Below are 17,559 nucleotides of genomic sequence, written 5' to 3'. Positions count from 1 at the left end.
GACAATACAGTCAATCAAAAGTCCCACCTTCTACCCCCACCCCTTCTAAAAGCAAAGGTGTCAGGTGCTGCCACAGAGCCCCAGCTTGTGTAATACCTGAACCGCCAGGGTGAATGGCGAGACGCCACCATGAGGTGGGGCCGGCCTCATCCAGTTCAAAGGGGGGAAGTTTTGGTCTGCTCCGCTGCGGTCTCTGCTTCCCAGTAACTGGAGACGAGCCACTTTGCTACAACGCAGCAGGGCCAGCCTGACTGGATGAGCAACAAACGGCCCCGCAGGGAGGGCGTTACCATTTGGAGACCGCAAGGACGCAGCCCCGCCGCCAGCATCCTTTAGCATCGCAAGCTGCGTTCGTCTGGGACCGTGCAGACCTTGGGGGGCCTCCCTTGAGAGAATTAATCCTGTGCTCTCCCCGGCCCTTTCCTTGAATTCCAGTTTTCCTACCCAGTGTTTTTTTTTCCAGTCACACTTTGCATAGGAAAGAAAAAAAATACTAGTGGCAGCTCCGGTTGCTCTCTTGAGGGTGCCGCATCGGCTGTCTTCCCCTCTAGGACGTGTTAACGGTTTACATCAAGACCTGAGGCCTTTTGGTTAATCCCGCGACTCTTTTCCAGCATTTGCACATAAAAAACTCTGGGACACAAACAGAAGCCTCCTACTTTTTCATGCCATCATTCTCAGCTATATCATGGGGGTGGGTGGGATGGGGGGGATGGAGCGTCTTTTAGTGCGAGTTTAAGACCATACCAAGAAGCACAGACCTTCCAGTGAGCCCCGGGGCTTCTTGCAACAGTCTCTGGCTCGTATCTCGTGTTAAGTGGGCACAGGAAAAAATAATAATAATAAAGACTGCGTAGAAACAGAGAGTTTGTTCAGAAAGGGTCCTCTAGAGTTCATTGTTCTTCGGACAATTGCGCAAGTTTTTCAGCTCCAGTTGTAGCTGTCTGATTCTGATATCCTTCTGCGAAAGTTCCCCCTTCAGCCGCCGGATCTCCTCCTGTTGCCGGAAGAACATTCGGAGGAGCTGAAGGTGAGGGAGAAAGAGAGAGAAACTCAAGGCTGTGCTGTCACCTATAGGACAGGTCAGAACACGAGGGCTACAATACTGGTCTCTGGAGCATCCAACATTGGTCATAAGAACATAAGAATGAGCCAGCTGGATCAGACCAGAGTCCATCTAGTCCAGCTCTCTGCTACTCGCAGTGGCCCACCAGGTGCCTTTGGGAGCTCACCTGCAGGAGGTGAAAGCAATGGCCTTCTGCGGCTGTTGCTCCCGATCACCTGGTCTGTTAAGGCATTTGCAATCTCAGATCAAAGAGGATCAAGATTGGTAGCCTTGTGAGGTAATGCCTAGTTCTGCCCTGTTGGTTTCTCTGGCCAACAGGTGGGCTTTAAGTCATATAAGAACAGGACTCCTCACCACACATGGTCATGCGGGCAATGTGTTCCCCCTCCCCCGGGGAAATGGGGCATTGCACCATTTGCAAGGGCAATGGTGGCGTGTGGGGGAGGGGCTTCCACACTGCCCTCTGCACCCTCCAAAGTCCTTGAAGATGTCCATCCCAACCTTAGTGCTCTGTTCGGAAAACCAGGCCGATTATGAACAGCAAATGCCCGATGCTTTACGTACCACATCGAAACTGGAAAAAGAGAGAGAGGACGGCTGCTGAATGCCTTACCTCGTTCTCCGTTCTGGGCGGTACGTTTTCTAGGAGATCTATCCCGTTCACGACGATGCTCTTCTTCTCCCTGACGGGGGCCTTAAAAATAGCTTTGGGTGTCTTTTTGTAGCCTTCCTTTAAAGACATCAGGATGGGATCTTTAAAAAAAAAAGAGAGAGAAATGTCAAAGATGCTGCAACGGGCATGAAATTGAAGTCTATAAAATTATGCATGGGGTAGAAAATGTTGACAGAGAGAAATGTTTCTCTCTTTCTCACAATACTAGAACCAGGGGGCATCCATTGAAAATGCTGGGGGGAAGAATTAGGACTAATGAAAGGAAACACTTCTTCACGCAACGTGTGATTGGTGTTTGGAATATGCTGCCACAGGAGGTGGTGATGGCCACTAACCTGGATAGCTTTAAAAAGGGCTTGGACAGATTTATGGAGGAGAAGTCGATCTCTGGCTACCAATCTTGATCCTCCTTGATCTCAGATTGCAAATGCCTTAGCAGACCAGGTGCTCAGGAGCAGCAGCAGCAGCAGAAGGCCATTGCTTTCACCTCCTGCACGTGAGCTCCCAAAGGCACCTGGTGGGCCACTGCGAGTAGCAGAGAGATGGACTAGATGGACTCTGGTCTGATCTAGCAGGCTCTTTCTTATGTTCTTATGTTCTTATGAAATTCTCTCCCTCTGCGCCTTTTCCTCCTGTCCCATGTCGTTACTTGGGGGAAAAAATCTTTTTGGTGCCAGGGTGGGGCTGGAACTTAGTAGAGCCAGCTCTTGGTAACCTGTAGTGTCTGTTCTACCTGGCCAAATACCTGGCTCCCGTAAGGCGAGAGCAACCTGTGCCCAATCTGATGGGTTCATTCCCTGAGCCAAAAAGGGTCCCGGTGGGGCCAAGTCATTCCGGTCTCCATGACATCCCGGGGGGTGCCTGGCCCTGCCCTTTAGTCCCACCAGCGTAGCTGGACAGAAGGTGGAACAGAAGCTCCTTCAGCCTCCATTTCGGCATGGAGAGAAATAACCTTCACTGAATAAACAGCCCAGCATTTCACCTCGAAGCTAATGTTGAAACAATAAATTGTCAGGGTTACAGACCTACAAAACTACGACTCCCATGATGCAAAAGTCCCCGGCGGGGAAAACAACCAATGAGCAACCATTGCCCTTGTTCAAACGGACTATATATGCGGGAACGGAGGGCACGAACCCTCAGTTCCAGCACCCTGTAGGTGGGGAGACACATATCAATAAACTTCGTTCCTTTTGTATAAAGTCGACTTTGTTTGAGTGTGTTCAGCCTTCCAAAATACCCAAATGGGAAATGTCCAGCCTAGGAAAGTTTGAACTTTGGACCCAAAAGATTGTAGCCAATAAAATCCAGTCCAGCGCTGGAGCGTTTCCCCCTGCATTTCCCTCCAGTTATGAAGGCTGTTGCAGGCCAGAGGTCTTGGGGGCCCACAGGCTGCGGGGAGGGGCTGGGTGAAATTACACCCACCCCCATATTCTGCTTGTGATTCAGAGCATCATATTTGCAGAATCAAAAGACTGCTGGGGGCAAAGGGAAATGGGGGGGGGGAGAGGAGGGAAATCGGTGTCTGCCGCTGCATTCTGCCAAGAAAACGTGCTCCCCCGTGTACTTTTCTCTCCCATTTGAACGGGGCCACTTGGCACACTACCTGTATTGCTTAATAAACCCCGTTCAAAGGAGAGCCATAATGCTCGCCAGGTTTAATGTTATGCCTTCTGCCTTGTTGCATGGCAGATTTGATAAGCAAGAAAAGGCTAAAAGATTGTGCCCATGTAACGACGGCTCAGTTGAATCTCTGGCCCACCAATTACTACACAGTCTCAGATTCAAGGAAATCAGATCCAAGTATGTGAATCTCACTCCTTTACATTTACCCCATCTCCCCGATTTAATTAGATTACACTACTTGTTGGACAACCCTGATCCTTCTCTCTGTATGATAGCGGCAGACTTTCTCCTGGAAATTACCAAACGCCAGTAGATTTCCTTCGACCTAACATTTATTTCCTGTTTTGTATATGCTTTTAAATCTGTTTTTATTATTGTTGTACTGCTGTCTATTCCAATAAAGGTTTGCTTGCTTGCTTGCCATTGCATTCTGCTGCGGGCTGGTGGGATACAATTCCAAATCCTGACAAGTTTAAGAATGCTGTTTTTATGCCCAATCCTACAGTTTCTTGAAACTAGCAGACCCTTCTCCGCTGCTCAGCTCAGGTTGTGCATTTCCAAAACGGCTGCACAAGGCAACGCGGTTCGGCCCCCGTTTACCCCTGTTGGTTCCGCTCAGCCATTCCTCCGGAGTGAGGGCCGGTTCTGTCCCTGGAGTCATGGGGTAGATGTCTTCTTGGTAGGTTTCTGACTAGAATGAGGAGGGAAGAGAAAGGCACAGATGACTTTAACATGCAGCCGGTAAATGTTTAGGATCTGCAGCTTCGTTTGAACTCTAGGCACAAAGGATTGTAGCCAACAGATTCGTGGTCTATCAGTGGCTACTAGCCATGGTGACTAAAAGGATCATCCATGTTCAAGGGCAGTCAACCTCTGGATCCCCGTGGCAGGAGGCAGCATCAAAGGAAAGCCTCAGCCTCTGAGCCCTGTGGTTGGCCCTCCAAAGGAACTGCAAAAGAAAAGACGCTAGACTAGACAGACCCTCATTGGTCTGATCCTAAAGGGCTCTTTTGATGTTCTAACCCAGGGGTCTGCAACCTGTGGCTCTCCAGATGTTCATGGACTACAATTCCCAATTGGCCATGCTGGCAGGGGCTGATGGGAATTGTAGTCCATAACATCTGGAGTGCCAAAGGTTCGCCACCACGGGACTAGACGGACCCTCATTGGTCTGATCCTAAAGTGTTCTTTTGATGTTCTAACCCAGGGGTCTGCAACCTGTGGCTCTCCAGATGTTCATGGACTACAATTCCCAATTGGCCATGCTGGCAGGGGCTGATGGGAATTGTAGTCCAGGAACATCTGGAGAGCCACAGGTTGCAGATCCCTGTTCTAACCATACTGAAGAGTTAAACCCCCCCTCCAAAGGTTTTTTTTAATGCTGTCGCAAGAAAGACTTGAGCAGACCCCAAAAAAGTGCAGGTCAGCAACAGCACCTCCCTCGTTCTCAGAATTATTATTGTTGTTGTTGTTGTTGTTGTTATTATTATTTATTCGATTTGATAAACCGCCCTACCCCCGAAGGGCTCAGAATGATGCCAACTTGTGGCCTTTTTGACCACTGGGCATTTCTGCCCCCAGGAATGCAAACTGCACCAACGCATTCTCAAGCATCTCCATTTGCCCCCCTGCAGCAGAGCCGGTTTTCCATGCAGCATCTCCATGTGTTTCTGGTCAGAAAGCAGAGGCATCCAAGGCGAGGGAGGCTTCACAGAGTCCTGGCCTTGCAGAGCACGACGGCGGAGGCTCAGGTGTGCAGAAAACGCCCAGGTAAAGCCTTGGGTAAAACTGAGCTTGCTGCAAAATTTACAGAATTGGGATCCGTAAAGGACCAAACTGGGGCTGCTTTTGGTGGGGATCCAGATCACTCACCCGCCTTGGGACAATCATGGAGACGGGCTCAATCAGCCCTTTTAGGGTGATGAGCTTGTAGAAGCGGAAGACCTCGCATGCGGACACGTCCAGGCCGTGCTTTGGCATCACCCCTGCAAGAAGGGTTTTAAGGAAATGTGACCTTTTTTTTTGGTAGAGCCTTTGAGAGGGCATCACCCCACAGCTGTTCTTTCCTCCCCACAGACCTTCCCCTGGCAGGGTAGGAAGAAACCCCAAATGGGATCTAACACTTTGATAACTGCAAGGGGTTGGCAAGGAACGTCCACGAACATTCCAACTGGCGAGGGGAAAGCTCAGCCACGCAGGGGTGACTACACAGCGACTGTCAGAGATGCCGACTTTATGCCCTGTTTATGTGTCTAGCTTTCCTTTCCGCCACGGAACGCCAGGCAGCGTAAAGGGAGGGGGTCTTCCAGGGGGTCTTCCTTCCAGGAGCTGACTTGCTAAATTTCGCCAAGGTGGGTGCACTGGGTATTGTCAGATGATTTCCTGGTGATATCCAGGTCAAATTTGGCTCAGGGGGAACCCCAGGGGTTGCCAGGGTAGATTGTGCGGGGAACATTCCCACATAGGCAGAGACAGGGCAAGCTGATGGCTGGCAAGCAGGCCCAGGGGCTAGTACAGAAAGCGTCCGGAGGCACAGGGGTAAACAGAAGGGGAGAGGGTAGGCTGAGAAACCCGGAAGGAGAAGTGGAGGAGACAGTGCTGACGCAGTGTCGTAGGAGGTTAAGAGCTCGTGTATCTAATCTGGAGGAACCGGTTTTGATTCCCAGCTCTGCCGCCTGAGCTGTGGAGGCTTCTCTGGGGAATTCAGGTTAGCCTGTACACTCCCACACACGCCGGCTGGGTGACCTTGGGCTAGTCACAGCTTCTCGGAGCTCTCTCAGCCCCACCTACCTCACAGGGTGTTTGTTGTGAGGGGGGAAGGGCAAGGAGATTGTCAGCCCCTTTGAGTCTCCTGCAGGAGAGAAAGGGGGGATATAAATCCAAACTCTTCTTCTTCTTCTAAGAGCAGTGGCTAAGATCAAGTGAACTCTGATCTGGAGGAACCGGGTTTGATTCCCAGCTCTGCCGCCTGAGCTGTGGAGGCTTATCTGGGGAATTCAGATTAGCCTGTACGCTCCAACACACACCAGCTGGGTGACCTTGGGCTAGTCACAGCTTCTTGGAGCTCTCTCAGCCCCACCTACCTCACAGGGTGTTTGTTGTGAGGGGGGAAGGGCAAGGCGATTGTCAGCCCCTTTGAGTCTCCTGCAGGAGAGAAAGGGGGGATATAAATCCAAACTCTTCTTCTTCTGATGATGATGATGAAAGGAAGCCACGTATCACAAGACCTGATCGTATAACGCAACCCTCTCCCCCCACTTACCGAGGCCTTTCTGTGGGGCTGGGGAGCGGAACTCCATGAGATAGGTGAGGTATGGCTTCTCTGTGCTGATTTCGTAGTATCGGATATTCCCATCGCCCTGGCGAGAACAGTAAAAACAGGACTCAAAAAAAGCAATCAGTTGCATCACCCCCCCAAAAGCATCCAATGGAACATCTCGACGAATCCCGGTCAGGGCCGCCTCTGGCCAACACTGTGTGTGTTTGTGTGTGTGTGTGTGAACACTGTGTGTGTGTGTGTGTGTGTGTGTGTGTGTGTGTGTGTGTGTGTGTCTGAGAGCATTTTGCCTGCGCAATCCTGTTTCACGGCAGCCTCACGAAACCATTCAGTCTTATTTCACAGGAGAAGCGCTGAGGCAAATTAGTACCCTAATTCTACAGACATTTACACAGGAGCAAGCCTATCCGGCAGCACAGAGGCTCGCTTTCAAGTTTGCACGCCTCGGCTCTCCGTCTCAATATCCAGATTTCAAATCTACAATTGCCGGAGTTCTCTGCTCAGTCCCCCCGAGGAACCGACGGAGGCTTTTAAAACTACTTGTGTGGAACTAGTCGGTTTGCTTGCAGCTTATAGAGAGTAAATCTGGAGTAGCTGAGGACAGAGTAGCTGAGGTGCCACTCGGACAGGGGAACTCAGACCCCAAGCGAGCAGGATGGCCATAATACCTCGCCACCCGTTGTCCCTTTGCATCGGTGACAGAAGAAGATAACAAACAACCCACCTTGCCCGCTAAGTACAGCATGTGCGTATCAGCATCATAGAACGGGAACAGGAGCCCGGAGAGCCCATCGATCTCTTCTTCTATCAGGGGCATGGCGAGGTCTTCCTGTAGAAAGGAAGAGGAGACATCGGTCCCTTGAGTCATTCTGTCCTCCTTACGTGCAGGCTCAGGACCCGCCAGGGTTAAGATACACTTGGGAAAAGTCTCAGGCAACAGTTCAGGTGAGTTTCCTGTGCAAGAAACCCCTTAGCCACGCATGGGTAGCTTGTGCTTCTAACTTGGTGACCCATCGGTTTTGGCATGCGGACGTTCTTGGCTGATGAAGGGGGGGAGGGCAGTGACCTCTGTTTGTTGGGCTCTACCATTGAACATGGAGAGCAGCAGTGAGGTAGTGGTTAAGAGCAGGTGTACTCTCGTCTGGAGGAACCGGGTTTGATTCCCCGCTCTTCGCGAGCTGTGGAGGCTTATCTGGGGAATTCAGATTAGCCTGGGCACTCCCACGCACGCCGGCTGGGTGACCTTGGGCTAGTCACAGCTCTACTGAGCTCTCTCAGCCCCACCTACCTCACAGGGTGTTTGTTGTGAGCGGGGAAGGGCAAGGAGATTGTCAGCCCCTTTGAGTCTCCTGCAGGAGAGAAAGCGGGGATATAAATCCAAACTCTTCTTCTTCTTCTTCTAAGCTGTGGAGCCTTATCTGGGAATTCAGATCAGCCTGTACATTTCAACACACACCAGCTAGGTGACCTTGGGCTAGTCACAGCTCTACAGAGCTCTCTCAGCCCCGCCCACCTCACTGGGTGTTTGTTATTAGGGGTGAAGGGAAAGGAGTTTGTAAGCCCCTTACAAAGGGGGGAAAGAAATCCAAACAACAACTCCTCCTCCTTCGCACTTTATTTATTTCCTGCTTTTCTTCCCAGGAAAGACTCAGAGCAACTTTTACCACATGGTTCTCCTTTCTTCCACCTTCTCAAAACAACCCTGTAAGGTAGGCCAGGCCAGGAGATTGTGATGGTCACCCAGCATAACAGAAGTGGACATTCAAATCCAAGTCGCCCAGGTTCCTCAGTTTGCCACTCTATCTACTGCATCAGTTTTGCTCTCAACAGTTTGTTTAGCATGACCGCTGAAACATGGGCAGCGAAGGGTTAAGAGAGTCACCTCTGACTGCACCTATGTTTTGACCCTCTTGTTTTCTGACCTGGTCCCAGAGGGCAATCTGCCGCGTGTTCCACCGGGAAACTCCAGTCGTGAGAAGGTGCTTTAGGTTCCCTAGGAAGACAACCCGGTTCACGCGATGGTTCTTACAATTGGCTTCCTGCAAAGAGAAATAACATTGCTGCAGGAGATCAGTCTGCAGGTGGATCCTGATAAGCAATCTCTGCTTAAATCATGCTCAGTTCTAAAGACACCTCCAGAATATTTGAAACCCAAATCAGAGTCCCCCAAGACAACGTCGCATGAATGAGGGGCAAATTCCCTTCGGTTTTGCTGGCCGTTGTGGGCTTTCCAGACTGTGTGGCTGTGGTCTGGTAGTTTTTGCTCCTAACGCAGTGATGGCAAACCTTTGCGAGACCGAGTGCCCAAATTACAACCCAAAACCCACTTATTTTCGCAAATACTGAGATTTTAGTTTAGAAAAGGGCTCCAAGGCGTGCATTACTCAGAAGTAAGCTTGGTGGTAGTCGGTGGCTTTGCTTTGAAGCAACCGTGCAGCTCTTCCAACAGGTGAAGCATGGCCCTAGAAGGGTTTACTCAGAAGCAAGGCCCATTGCCAGCAACCGAGCTTACTCCCAGGTAAAGGATCGCACTTTAGTTCTTCACATGAAAATCAGCGGGGTTTAACAGCACTTAACAGGGTTAACTACACTGCTTCGCCAAAACTAGGTCTTAGTTTTAATGCTAATAATCGAGCCCAGCGGCCCAGGCCAGCCTAGATGTGTGTGTGGGGGGGGGGGGGGGCTCTGTGCGTGCCCACAGAGAGGGCTCTGAGTGCCACCTCTGGCACCCGTGGCATAGGTTCGCCACGACTGTCCTAATGCATTTTGCCTGCATTTGCAGCCGGCGTCTTCAGAGGCATCTCACGGTAAAATGTGTTTCTTGAGAGGGAAACACATCTTACCATGACCCGCCTCTGAAAATGCCAGCTACAGATGCGAGCAAAATGTTACGAGCAAAAAAAACACCAGACCGCAGCCACACAGCCCAGACAACCCACAACCGTTCATTCTGGCCTTCAGCAATACAGCCCTCCAATTTTCTTAGTTAACGTTTCATTTTTCTGATGATAAAACTTTCATTGGTGCATGAAAATGTTGAAATAAAATTCGTGCCAAGCTATCAAAGTTTCGATACACCTTGCGCTTTTTCTACAAATGTTCCTTCTATAGAAATTTGCTTGTTGAAAGATTACTTATGGAAAACCCTATATTTTTGGGACAAGGGCAAGTACGTTCTCACCCAGGGGTCTGCAACCTGCGGCTCTCCTGATGTTCAAGGACTACAATTCCCATCAGCCCCTGCCAGCATAGCCAATTGTAGTCCATGAACATCTGGAGAGCCACAGGTTACAGACCCCTGCCCAATAGGAATATATTTTTTAAAACCCACTGCCCTCCCTGCCTTATATCCTAGGCCGGGGCCTAATTGCACACCCAGCCCTACAGAAATGAAATACTGTGATGTGTGCAGCTGAACTTGTGAGACAGCCTAACACTGAATTGGAACATTTGCAATCTTGAAGGCCTGGAAAAAAAACAGCTCAGACAATAAGGAAACCTTTGGTCATCAGTCTTTTACTCTCCTGATGACAAAAAATAAAAACTGCTCTACCTTTTTCGAAAAAATTTGATCTCGGTACACTATTCCAGATGATCTATTACGAGTTTCAACATCCAATGCTGAACTCCGAGACTGGGTGTACAGAGAAGATGCCAGAATAAACAGACAATTAATAGTCCAGACAAAAACTGCTCCATGGTATAAACTATTTAAAAGAGATCATACTAGAGCTACATATCTGACCACTACACTAACAAGAAACCTAAGAATAGCTTATACTTCAATTAGATTTCAATCAATGCCTTCAGCAGTGCTTAGTGGCAGATACACACGAGTACCATTTTCTCAGCGCTTTTGTATCTGTGGAAAACAAGAGCCTGAGGATCTCTTCCATTACATACTCTCCTGTCCTTTATATTCTGTAATAAGGAAAAGGTTTTTGGAGCCAATACTACCTAGGACAGCTTTTTCGTCTGATGATGAGAAACTGATTTTCTTATTATCTGATATGGATTCCTATGTTTCTTATAAGATGGCTCTCTTTGCCCTGGCGGCTAGGAAACTACGAGCAAAGTATTTAAAGCGCTGTTTGAACTGATGTTGTAAAGTACTGGAGACTAACTTAGACTAGCTGAAGAAGCTGCAAAAACATCTGACGTATTTGATGGGGCATTTTAATTTAGAGATTGCGAACACTAATAATTTATATTTTAATGTAAAACTAAATTATTGTTTTAATTTAAATTATTGTTTTAACTAAGTTACTGTTTTAACTGCATGTATTTCTGTATTGTTATATCCAATGGCTCAAACAATAAATAGACTTGACTTGACTTGAATTGGAACATTCATCCTGCTAGATCAGTATCGCCTGTTCTGCAGACACAGAAAGTTCTCTCCGAGCACCTGGGTTTCTACCTTCGCAATTTAACCCAGCACCTTGCATGTGTAACACCGCTGCTCTACTGCTGAGTCACCAGCCTGCTCAGTTAAGCAGAAGGAACCACACTGGCTGGCAAAACAGACAGATACTTGATGCTTTGTTTCAGGTTTCGGTAAGCTTAGTCCTATTACACTGCTTATGAGACATTGCCTCGTTACGATCGCATCGATTTCTATTGTGCAACTTGCCTTCAGTGAGAAAGGCAGGCTAGAAATAAATGTCATACAATGGAAAGCTACAGGTTGGGCAAAAACCCAAGAATAACAGCCCGATGCAAGGAATAGTGCAAATAAATTCATGATAGCTATATTCTAAGTCACAACTATAAATATCCTTATAACTTCACAACATACAGATATACAGGTAAGAACATAAGAACATAAGAACAAGCCAGCTGGATCAGACCAAAGTCCATCTAGTCCAGCTCTCTGCTACACGCAGTGGCCCACCAGGTGCCTTTGGGAGCTCACATGTAGGATGTGAACGCAATGGCCTTCTGCTGCTGCTGCTGCTGCCGATCACCTGGTCTGTTAAGGCATTTGCAATCTCAGATCAAGGAGGATCAAGATTGATAGCCATAAATCGACTTCTCCTCCATAAATCTGTCCAAGCCCCTTTTAAAGCTATCCAGGTTAGTGGCCATCACCACCTCCAGGGGCAGCATATTCCAAACACCAATCACACGTTGCGTGAAGAAGTGTTTCCTTTTATTAGTTCTAATTCTTCCCCCCAGCATTTTCAATGAATGCCCCCTGGTTCTAGTATTGTGAGAAAGAGAGAAAAATTTCTCTCTCTCAACATTTTCTACCCCATGCATAATTTTGTAGACTTCAATCCTATCCCCCCTCAGCCGCCTCCTCTCCAAACTAAAGAGTCCCAAACGCTGCAGCCTCTCCTCGTAGGGACGGTGCTCCAGTCCCTCAGTCATCCTCGTTGCCCTTCTCTGCACTTTTTCTATCTCTTCGATATCCTTTTTGAGATGTGGCGACCAGAACTGGACACAGTACTCCAAGTGCGGTCGCACCACTGCTTTATATAAGGGCATGACAATCTTTGCAGTTTTATTATAAGTTTTATTATCAGGTAAGTTAAACATTAATCTATATCAGCCGAATATAACTGGACGTCTCATTATAAGGAGAATTCGCACCAAGTCTATGTATGGTGAAGCAATGAGGAACGTTGGAATGGAATCAAACTGTCCGCCGCCAGTTATTTTCACCGTGTGGCTTATGAAGGCAACAAGTCCAAAGTCTCAGCGTTCAGAAAATAATGAGAACGAAATGCAGTAAATAATGCTCCACCATTGCCTCACGAATTTATTTGCACTATTCCTTGCATTGGGCTGTTATTCTTGGGTTTTTGCCAAACCTGTAGCTTTCCATTGTATCATATTTATGCCCGGTCGATTTTTTCGGTAGAAATAAATGTCAACAAACACATGAAATTACTTGGAGGACTTTGCCGGACCGCGGCTCAATGACCCGGAGCTTCTTGTCCTTGCAAGAGGTGGCGAGCAAACTCCCGTCCGTGTTGAAGGACATGCACAGGATGACGTCGGAGTGGCAGTCGATCATCTTCACAGGCTCGCCAATGTCCAGGTTCCAGATGAGAACCTGAGAACAAAAGGCGAGAGGAGCCCTGCGGAGTCAGCCCAGCGGCCCAACTGGGCCAGCGTTCTGTCTCACCCAGAGGCCAAAGAGTTAAGAACATAAGAACATAAGAACATAAGAACAAGCCAGCTGGATCAGACCAGAGTCCATCTAGTCCAGCTCTCTGCTACTCGCAGTGGCCCACCAGGTGCCTTTGGGAGCTCACCTGCAGGATGTGAAAGCAATGGCCTTCTGCTGCTGCTGCTGCTCCCGATCACCTGGTCTGCTAAGGCATTTGCAATCTGAGATCAAGGAGGATCAAGATTGGGAGCCATAAATCGACTTCTCCTCCATAAATCTGTCCAAGCCCCTTCTAAAGCTATCCAGGTTAGTGGCCATCACCCCCTCCTGTGGCAGCATATTCCAAATACCAATCACACGTTGAGTGAAGAAGTGTTTCCTTTTATTAGTCCTAATTCTTCCCCCCAGCATTTTCAATGGGTGCCCCCTGGTTCTAGTATTGTGAGAAAAAGTTTTTCTAGGGCAGTGGTTCTCAACCTGTGGGTCGCGACCCTTTGGGGATCAAACGACCCTTTCACAGGGGTCACCTAAGATTCTCTGCATCAGTGTTCTCCATCTGTAAAACGGATAAATGTTAGGGTTGGGGGTCACCACAACATCAGGAACTGTATTAAAGGGTCGCAGCACTAGGAAGGTTGAGAACCACTGTTCTAGGGCCAACACCAAGAAGGCACGGAGGCTGAGGCCTTCTCCCAACGCTGCCTCCTAGAGCTGGAATTCAGAGGTTTCCTGGATCTGGAGGTTCCCTTAGTCACCATAGTTGGTAGCCACTGATGGGCCTCTTCTTCATGAACTATCTAACCTCCCTTCGGGGTGGGGGGGGGCTGGGCTGTGCTACATCCCCTGGCAGAGAATCTCAGAATTTATTTATTGGTTGAGTTAAGGAGTGTTCCCTGTTGGCTGTCCCAAATCCTTTGCTATCAACTTTGCTGGGTGCTCCTGAGTTCAGGAATAATGGAAGAAAAAGGAAACAGGGCCCAGATGGACACCCCCCGCCCCCCCGGCCGGATTTTGGGGCGTGCTATTGGCACTGCTCATGGCCCACCTCTCCTGTCACTCAAGGAGGTCACCACAGTGCCAGGTCCAGAAAGGCAACTGGATCCCAAAACCACAGTGCTAAAAACAGCACCTCTAGGAAAGGATTTTGCAAACAGCCAGTAAGTTATCAGCTCCGGCTGGCAGAGACCTGAGCAATGCAGCTTCTTCCAGAAGAGCGGGGGGGGGGGGGGCGTATTTCCAACGCCTCGTGGTCATGAACTGCAAAGAAGAGCTGGAACCACCCTGGGACCCCTCCTGGGGCGCAGGAGCCAAAGATGAGCCCCAAAAGGCTCCGGAAGGACCACTTTTCATTGCTTCGGCACAAGCGTCACGCTGAGCAGAACGAGACCATCAGCGTTGCTTGGGCTCAGGGGTGCCCCAATCACTTATTTCACTTATACTCTGCATTCTTCCCCAGTGGGGACCCGAAGCGGCTTACAACATTCCTGTCATTTCCATATTATCCTCACAACAACAACCCTCTGAGGTAGGATTAGGCGGAGAGTGGCTGGAAGGCACGCAGCAAGCGTCTATAGCACAGTGGGGATTCCAGCCGCGGCCTCCCACATCCCAGTCTGACAATCCAGCCATGCCACTCCATTCCACCACACACCACCTCCCTTGGCAGGCTACCTTCCCTGGTAGGCTGCTTGCCCGCCAGCGTGTGCAGACTCTGGGGTGAGTGGGAAACATTCTAGGGCAGTGGTGGCAAACCTTTGGCACTCCAGATGTTATGGACTACAATTCCCATCAGCCCCTGCCAGCATGGCCAATTGACCAAGGGCTGATGGGAATTGTAGTCCTTAACATCTGGAGTGCCAAAGGTTCACCACCGCGGTTCTAGGGTGTGCCTTCCGCTTGGGCTTGGGCACGGCTTGAACGGCAACAGCACACATGATCTCAAAGGCGGGCTGGAGGCCCAGACTCTATATCAGCCCTGCAGACAGGAGCCGATTCAGACACGCGGAGGCCTTAAGCCATACACAGACCCCACAGTGGTAGGCAGTGCACCAAGTCACAGCCGGCTTACAGCAACCCTTTATAGGTTTTCCAGGACAAGAGACTAGCAGAGCTGGTTTTCCACAGCCTGCCCCTGCATCGTGATCCCAGATTTCCTCGGCAGGTCTCCCATCTAAGCAATAAGACGGAGCTATTCCACTGGGCTTTGGGGGGGGGGGGGGGCAGCGGTTCTACCGCCCCCCACTGAGGCTGCCTGTTTTTCCGGCGGCTGTTTTTAACAACTCTTGTTTTAATTTGTAATTTAAAGTAATTGCTGCTATCAGGTTTTAATGGGGTTAAGTTATATTTTTGTACTTATTTGCTGTCACTGAGAACAGCTGTATTGTGAGCCGCCTCGAGCCCTTTGGGGGCGAGGCGGCCTTATAAATCTAACAAATAAATAAAAATAAATAAGAACATAAGAACATAAGAACATAAGAACATAAGAACATAAGAACAAGCCAGCTGGATCAGACCAAAGTCCATCTAGTCCAGCTCTCTGCTACTCGCAGTGGCCCACCAGGTGCCTTTGGGAGCTCACATGTAGGATGTGAACGCAATGGCCTTCTGCGGCTGTTGCTCCCAATCACCTGGTCTGTTAAGGCATTTGCAATCTCAGATCAAAGAGGATCAAGATTGGTAGCCATAGATCGACTTCTCCTCCATCAATCTGTCCAAGCCCAAGCTATCCAGGTTAGTGGCCATCACCACCTCCGGTGGCAGCATATTCCAAACACCAATCACACGTTGCGTGAAGAAGTGTTTCCTTTTATTAGTTCTAATTCTTCCCCCCAGCATTTTCAATGAATGCCCCCTGGTTCTAGTATTGTGAGAAAGAGAGAAAAATTTCTCTCTCTCAACATTTTCAACCCCATGCATAATTTTGTAGACTTCAATCATATCCCCCCTCAGCCGTCTCCTCTCCAAACTAAAGAGTCCCAAACGCTGCAGCCTCTCCTCATAGGAAGGTGCTCCAGTCCCTCAATCATCCCTTGTTGCCCTTCTCTGCACTTTTTCTATCTCCTCAATATCCTTTTTGAGATGCGGCGACCAGAACTGGACACAGTACTCCAAGTGCGGTCGCACCACTGCTTTATATAAGGGCATGACAATCTTTGCAGTTTTATTATCAATTCCTTTTCTAATGATCCCCAGCATAGAGTTTGCCTTTTTCACAGCTGCCATGCATTGACTTTATGACGCTACAGGGGTCAGTGCTATCAGTCACAGACCAGGAAAGGGATTTAGGCGTCTTAGTTGATAGTTCCATGGGAATGTCAACTCAATGCATGTAAGGAGGCTTGCAAGGGGAAGGGGGTGCCGCCCCAGAACCTCCAAGCAGCCAGACAGGCCAATTCCCCCGGGTCAAGAAGAAGAGCCGTCAGCTGCCTCATTAGGCAACAAACCCAGGCCAGGAGGGCCGACAATTCCTGCCAAGCACAAATTCAGTGCGCAAAATCTCCTCGCCTGACTCCAGCAGTCCATCCCACCATGAAGGGAAAAGCACACCCAGAGGTGGGATCCAGCAGGTTCTCACAGGTTCCCGAGAGTAGGTTACTAATTATTTGTGTGTGCCGAGATTACTAATGGGTGATTTTGCCACGTGATTTTTGTCTTAGTTACGCCCCTCCTCTCAGCAGTAGCGCGCAGAACTTGAAGCAGTCTAGCAGGAGGTGCACTGGCGTGCGTGGCAGCCTGCGCCTGCGTGCATTCGTTTCCCGCCCAAGGACCAGCGCATTGGCTGCGTCCTTCCCACAGCCCTGCCCAGGAATGCCCCGCCCCCAGAATGCCCGGCCACGGCCACGTCGTGCCCTGCCCAGCCCCATTGGCGCTACGCCACAGTTTGAATCCCACCACCATGGGAACCTGCTACTAAAATTTTTGGATCCCACCACTGAGCACACCCAAAATGGGGCTTGGAACCTCTTCCACTGCCCCTCTCCACCCCACCCCTTCTGCGAAGCAGCTGTGCAACACGCTGAGACTCAGCTCCTTATGCTCCAGGGCCAGTGGTGGGATCCAAAAATTTTAGTAACAGGTTCCCATGGTGGTGGGATTCGAACAGTGGCGTAGCGCCAATGGGGCTGGGCGGAGCATGACGGGGGCGTGGTCGGGCATTCCGGGGGCGGGGCATTAATAATTTCTCTGTTACTATAAAAAACTCTTACTGTAAAAAAAAAGTTCCTAATTTCCGGCTGGTATATTTCTGTCCATAATTTAAACTCATTCTAGCAAGTCCTATCGTCTGCTGCCAACGGAAACAATTACTTCTCCTCTAATTGACTGCCTGTCAAATACTTCATACTTTCAAATACTTGATTTTGTTTCTAGAAATCAAACGAAGGACACTTTCCTTTAACAAGGAACTTTACCCTATTTTTAAAACATGTTTTTAAAACAGCACAACAGGGAGAATTATTCCGTTTTCTACCTTCGCTAACCAGCCACATCGGAAACAACAGGACTTTATGATTTTTGGACCTAATGGAATTTCTAACGGAAAAGCAGACCCAATTAGCAACCCCTTCTCAGCACACACAAATAATCAGTAACCCACTCTCGGGAACTGGTGAGAACCTGCTGGATCCCACCTCTGCTTCTGGCCCCAGAACTGCAACTCGCAAGAGATCCTGGAAAGAGAAGGGGTATCCCTGCTGCTGCGAAGGTGCCCTCTCTCTGACCTTCACAAGAAGCACGGCACAACGTCTTTAAACGCCGCACTGGGCCAGTCCGCACGGTGATGTTGCTGGCTCACACCCTTG

At 49.3% G+C, this 17,559-nt stretch overlaps 1 protein-coding gene across 1 annotated transcript in view; it reads right to left on the bottom strand.

The window, feature by feature from the left end:
• Positions 1 to 647: 647 nt before the first annotated feature.
• CORO2B (coronin 2B) overlaps positions 648 to 17,559 on the bottom strand; it is a 53,741-nt gene continuing 36,829 nt past the window's right edge. The window contains exons 4-12 of the mRNA XM_048481887.1: positions 14,593 to 14,602; positions 12,539 to 12,704; positions 8,565 to 8,681; positions 7,367 to 7,471; positions 6,628 to 6,724; positions 5,238 to 5,350; positions 3,966 to 4,056; positions 1,680 to 1,819; positions 648 to 1,024 (exon numbers count right to left, since the gene is read on the bottom strand). Of these exons, the coding sequence (XP_048337844.1) occupies positions 887 to 1,024; positions 1,680 to 1,819; positions 3,966 to 4,056; positions 5,238 to 5,350; positions 6,628 to 6,724; positions 7,367 to 7,471; positions 8,565 to 8,681; positions 12,539 to 12,704; positions 14,593 to 14,602 (977 nt within the window). The 3' untranslated portion in view covers positions 648 to 886. The remainder of the gene's footprint in view (positions 1,025 to 1,679; positions 1,820 to 3,965; positions 4,057 to 5,237; positions 5,351 to 6,627; positions 6,725 to 7,366; positions 7,472 to 8,564; positions 8,682 to 12,538; positions 12,705 to 14,592; positions 14,603 to 17,559) is intronic.

Source organism: Sphaerodactylus townsendi, linkage group LG17 (genome assembly GCF_021028975.2).
Source record: "Sphaerodactylus townsendi isolate TG3544 linkage group LG17, MPM_Stown_v2.3, whole genome shotgun sequence".
NCBI lineage: Eukaryota > Metazoa > Chordata > Lepidosauria > Squamata > Sphaerodactylidae > Sphaerodactylus > Sphaerodactylus townsendi.
Note: the sequence above shows the minus strand (reverse complement) of the source record. Positions and strands in the feature narration are given on the sequence as shown.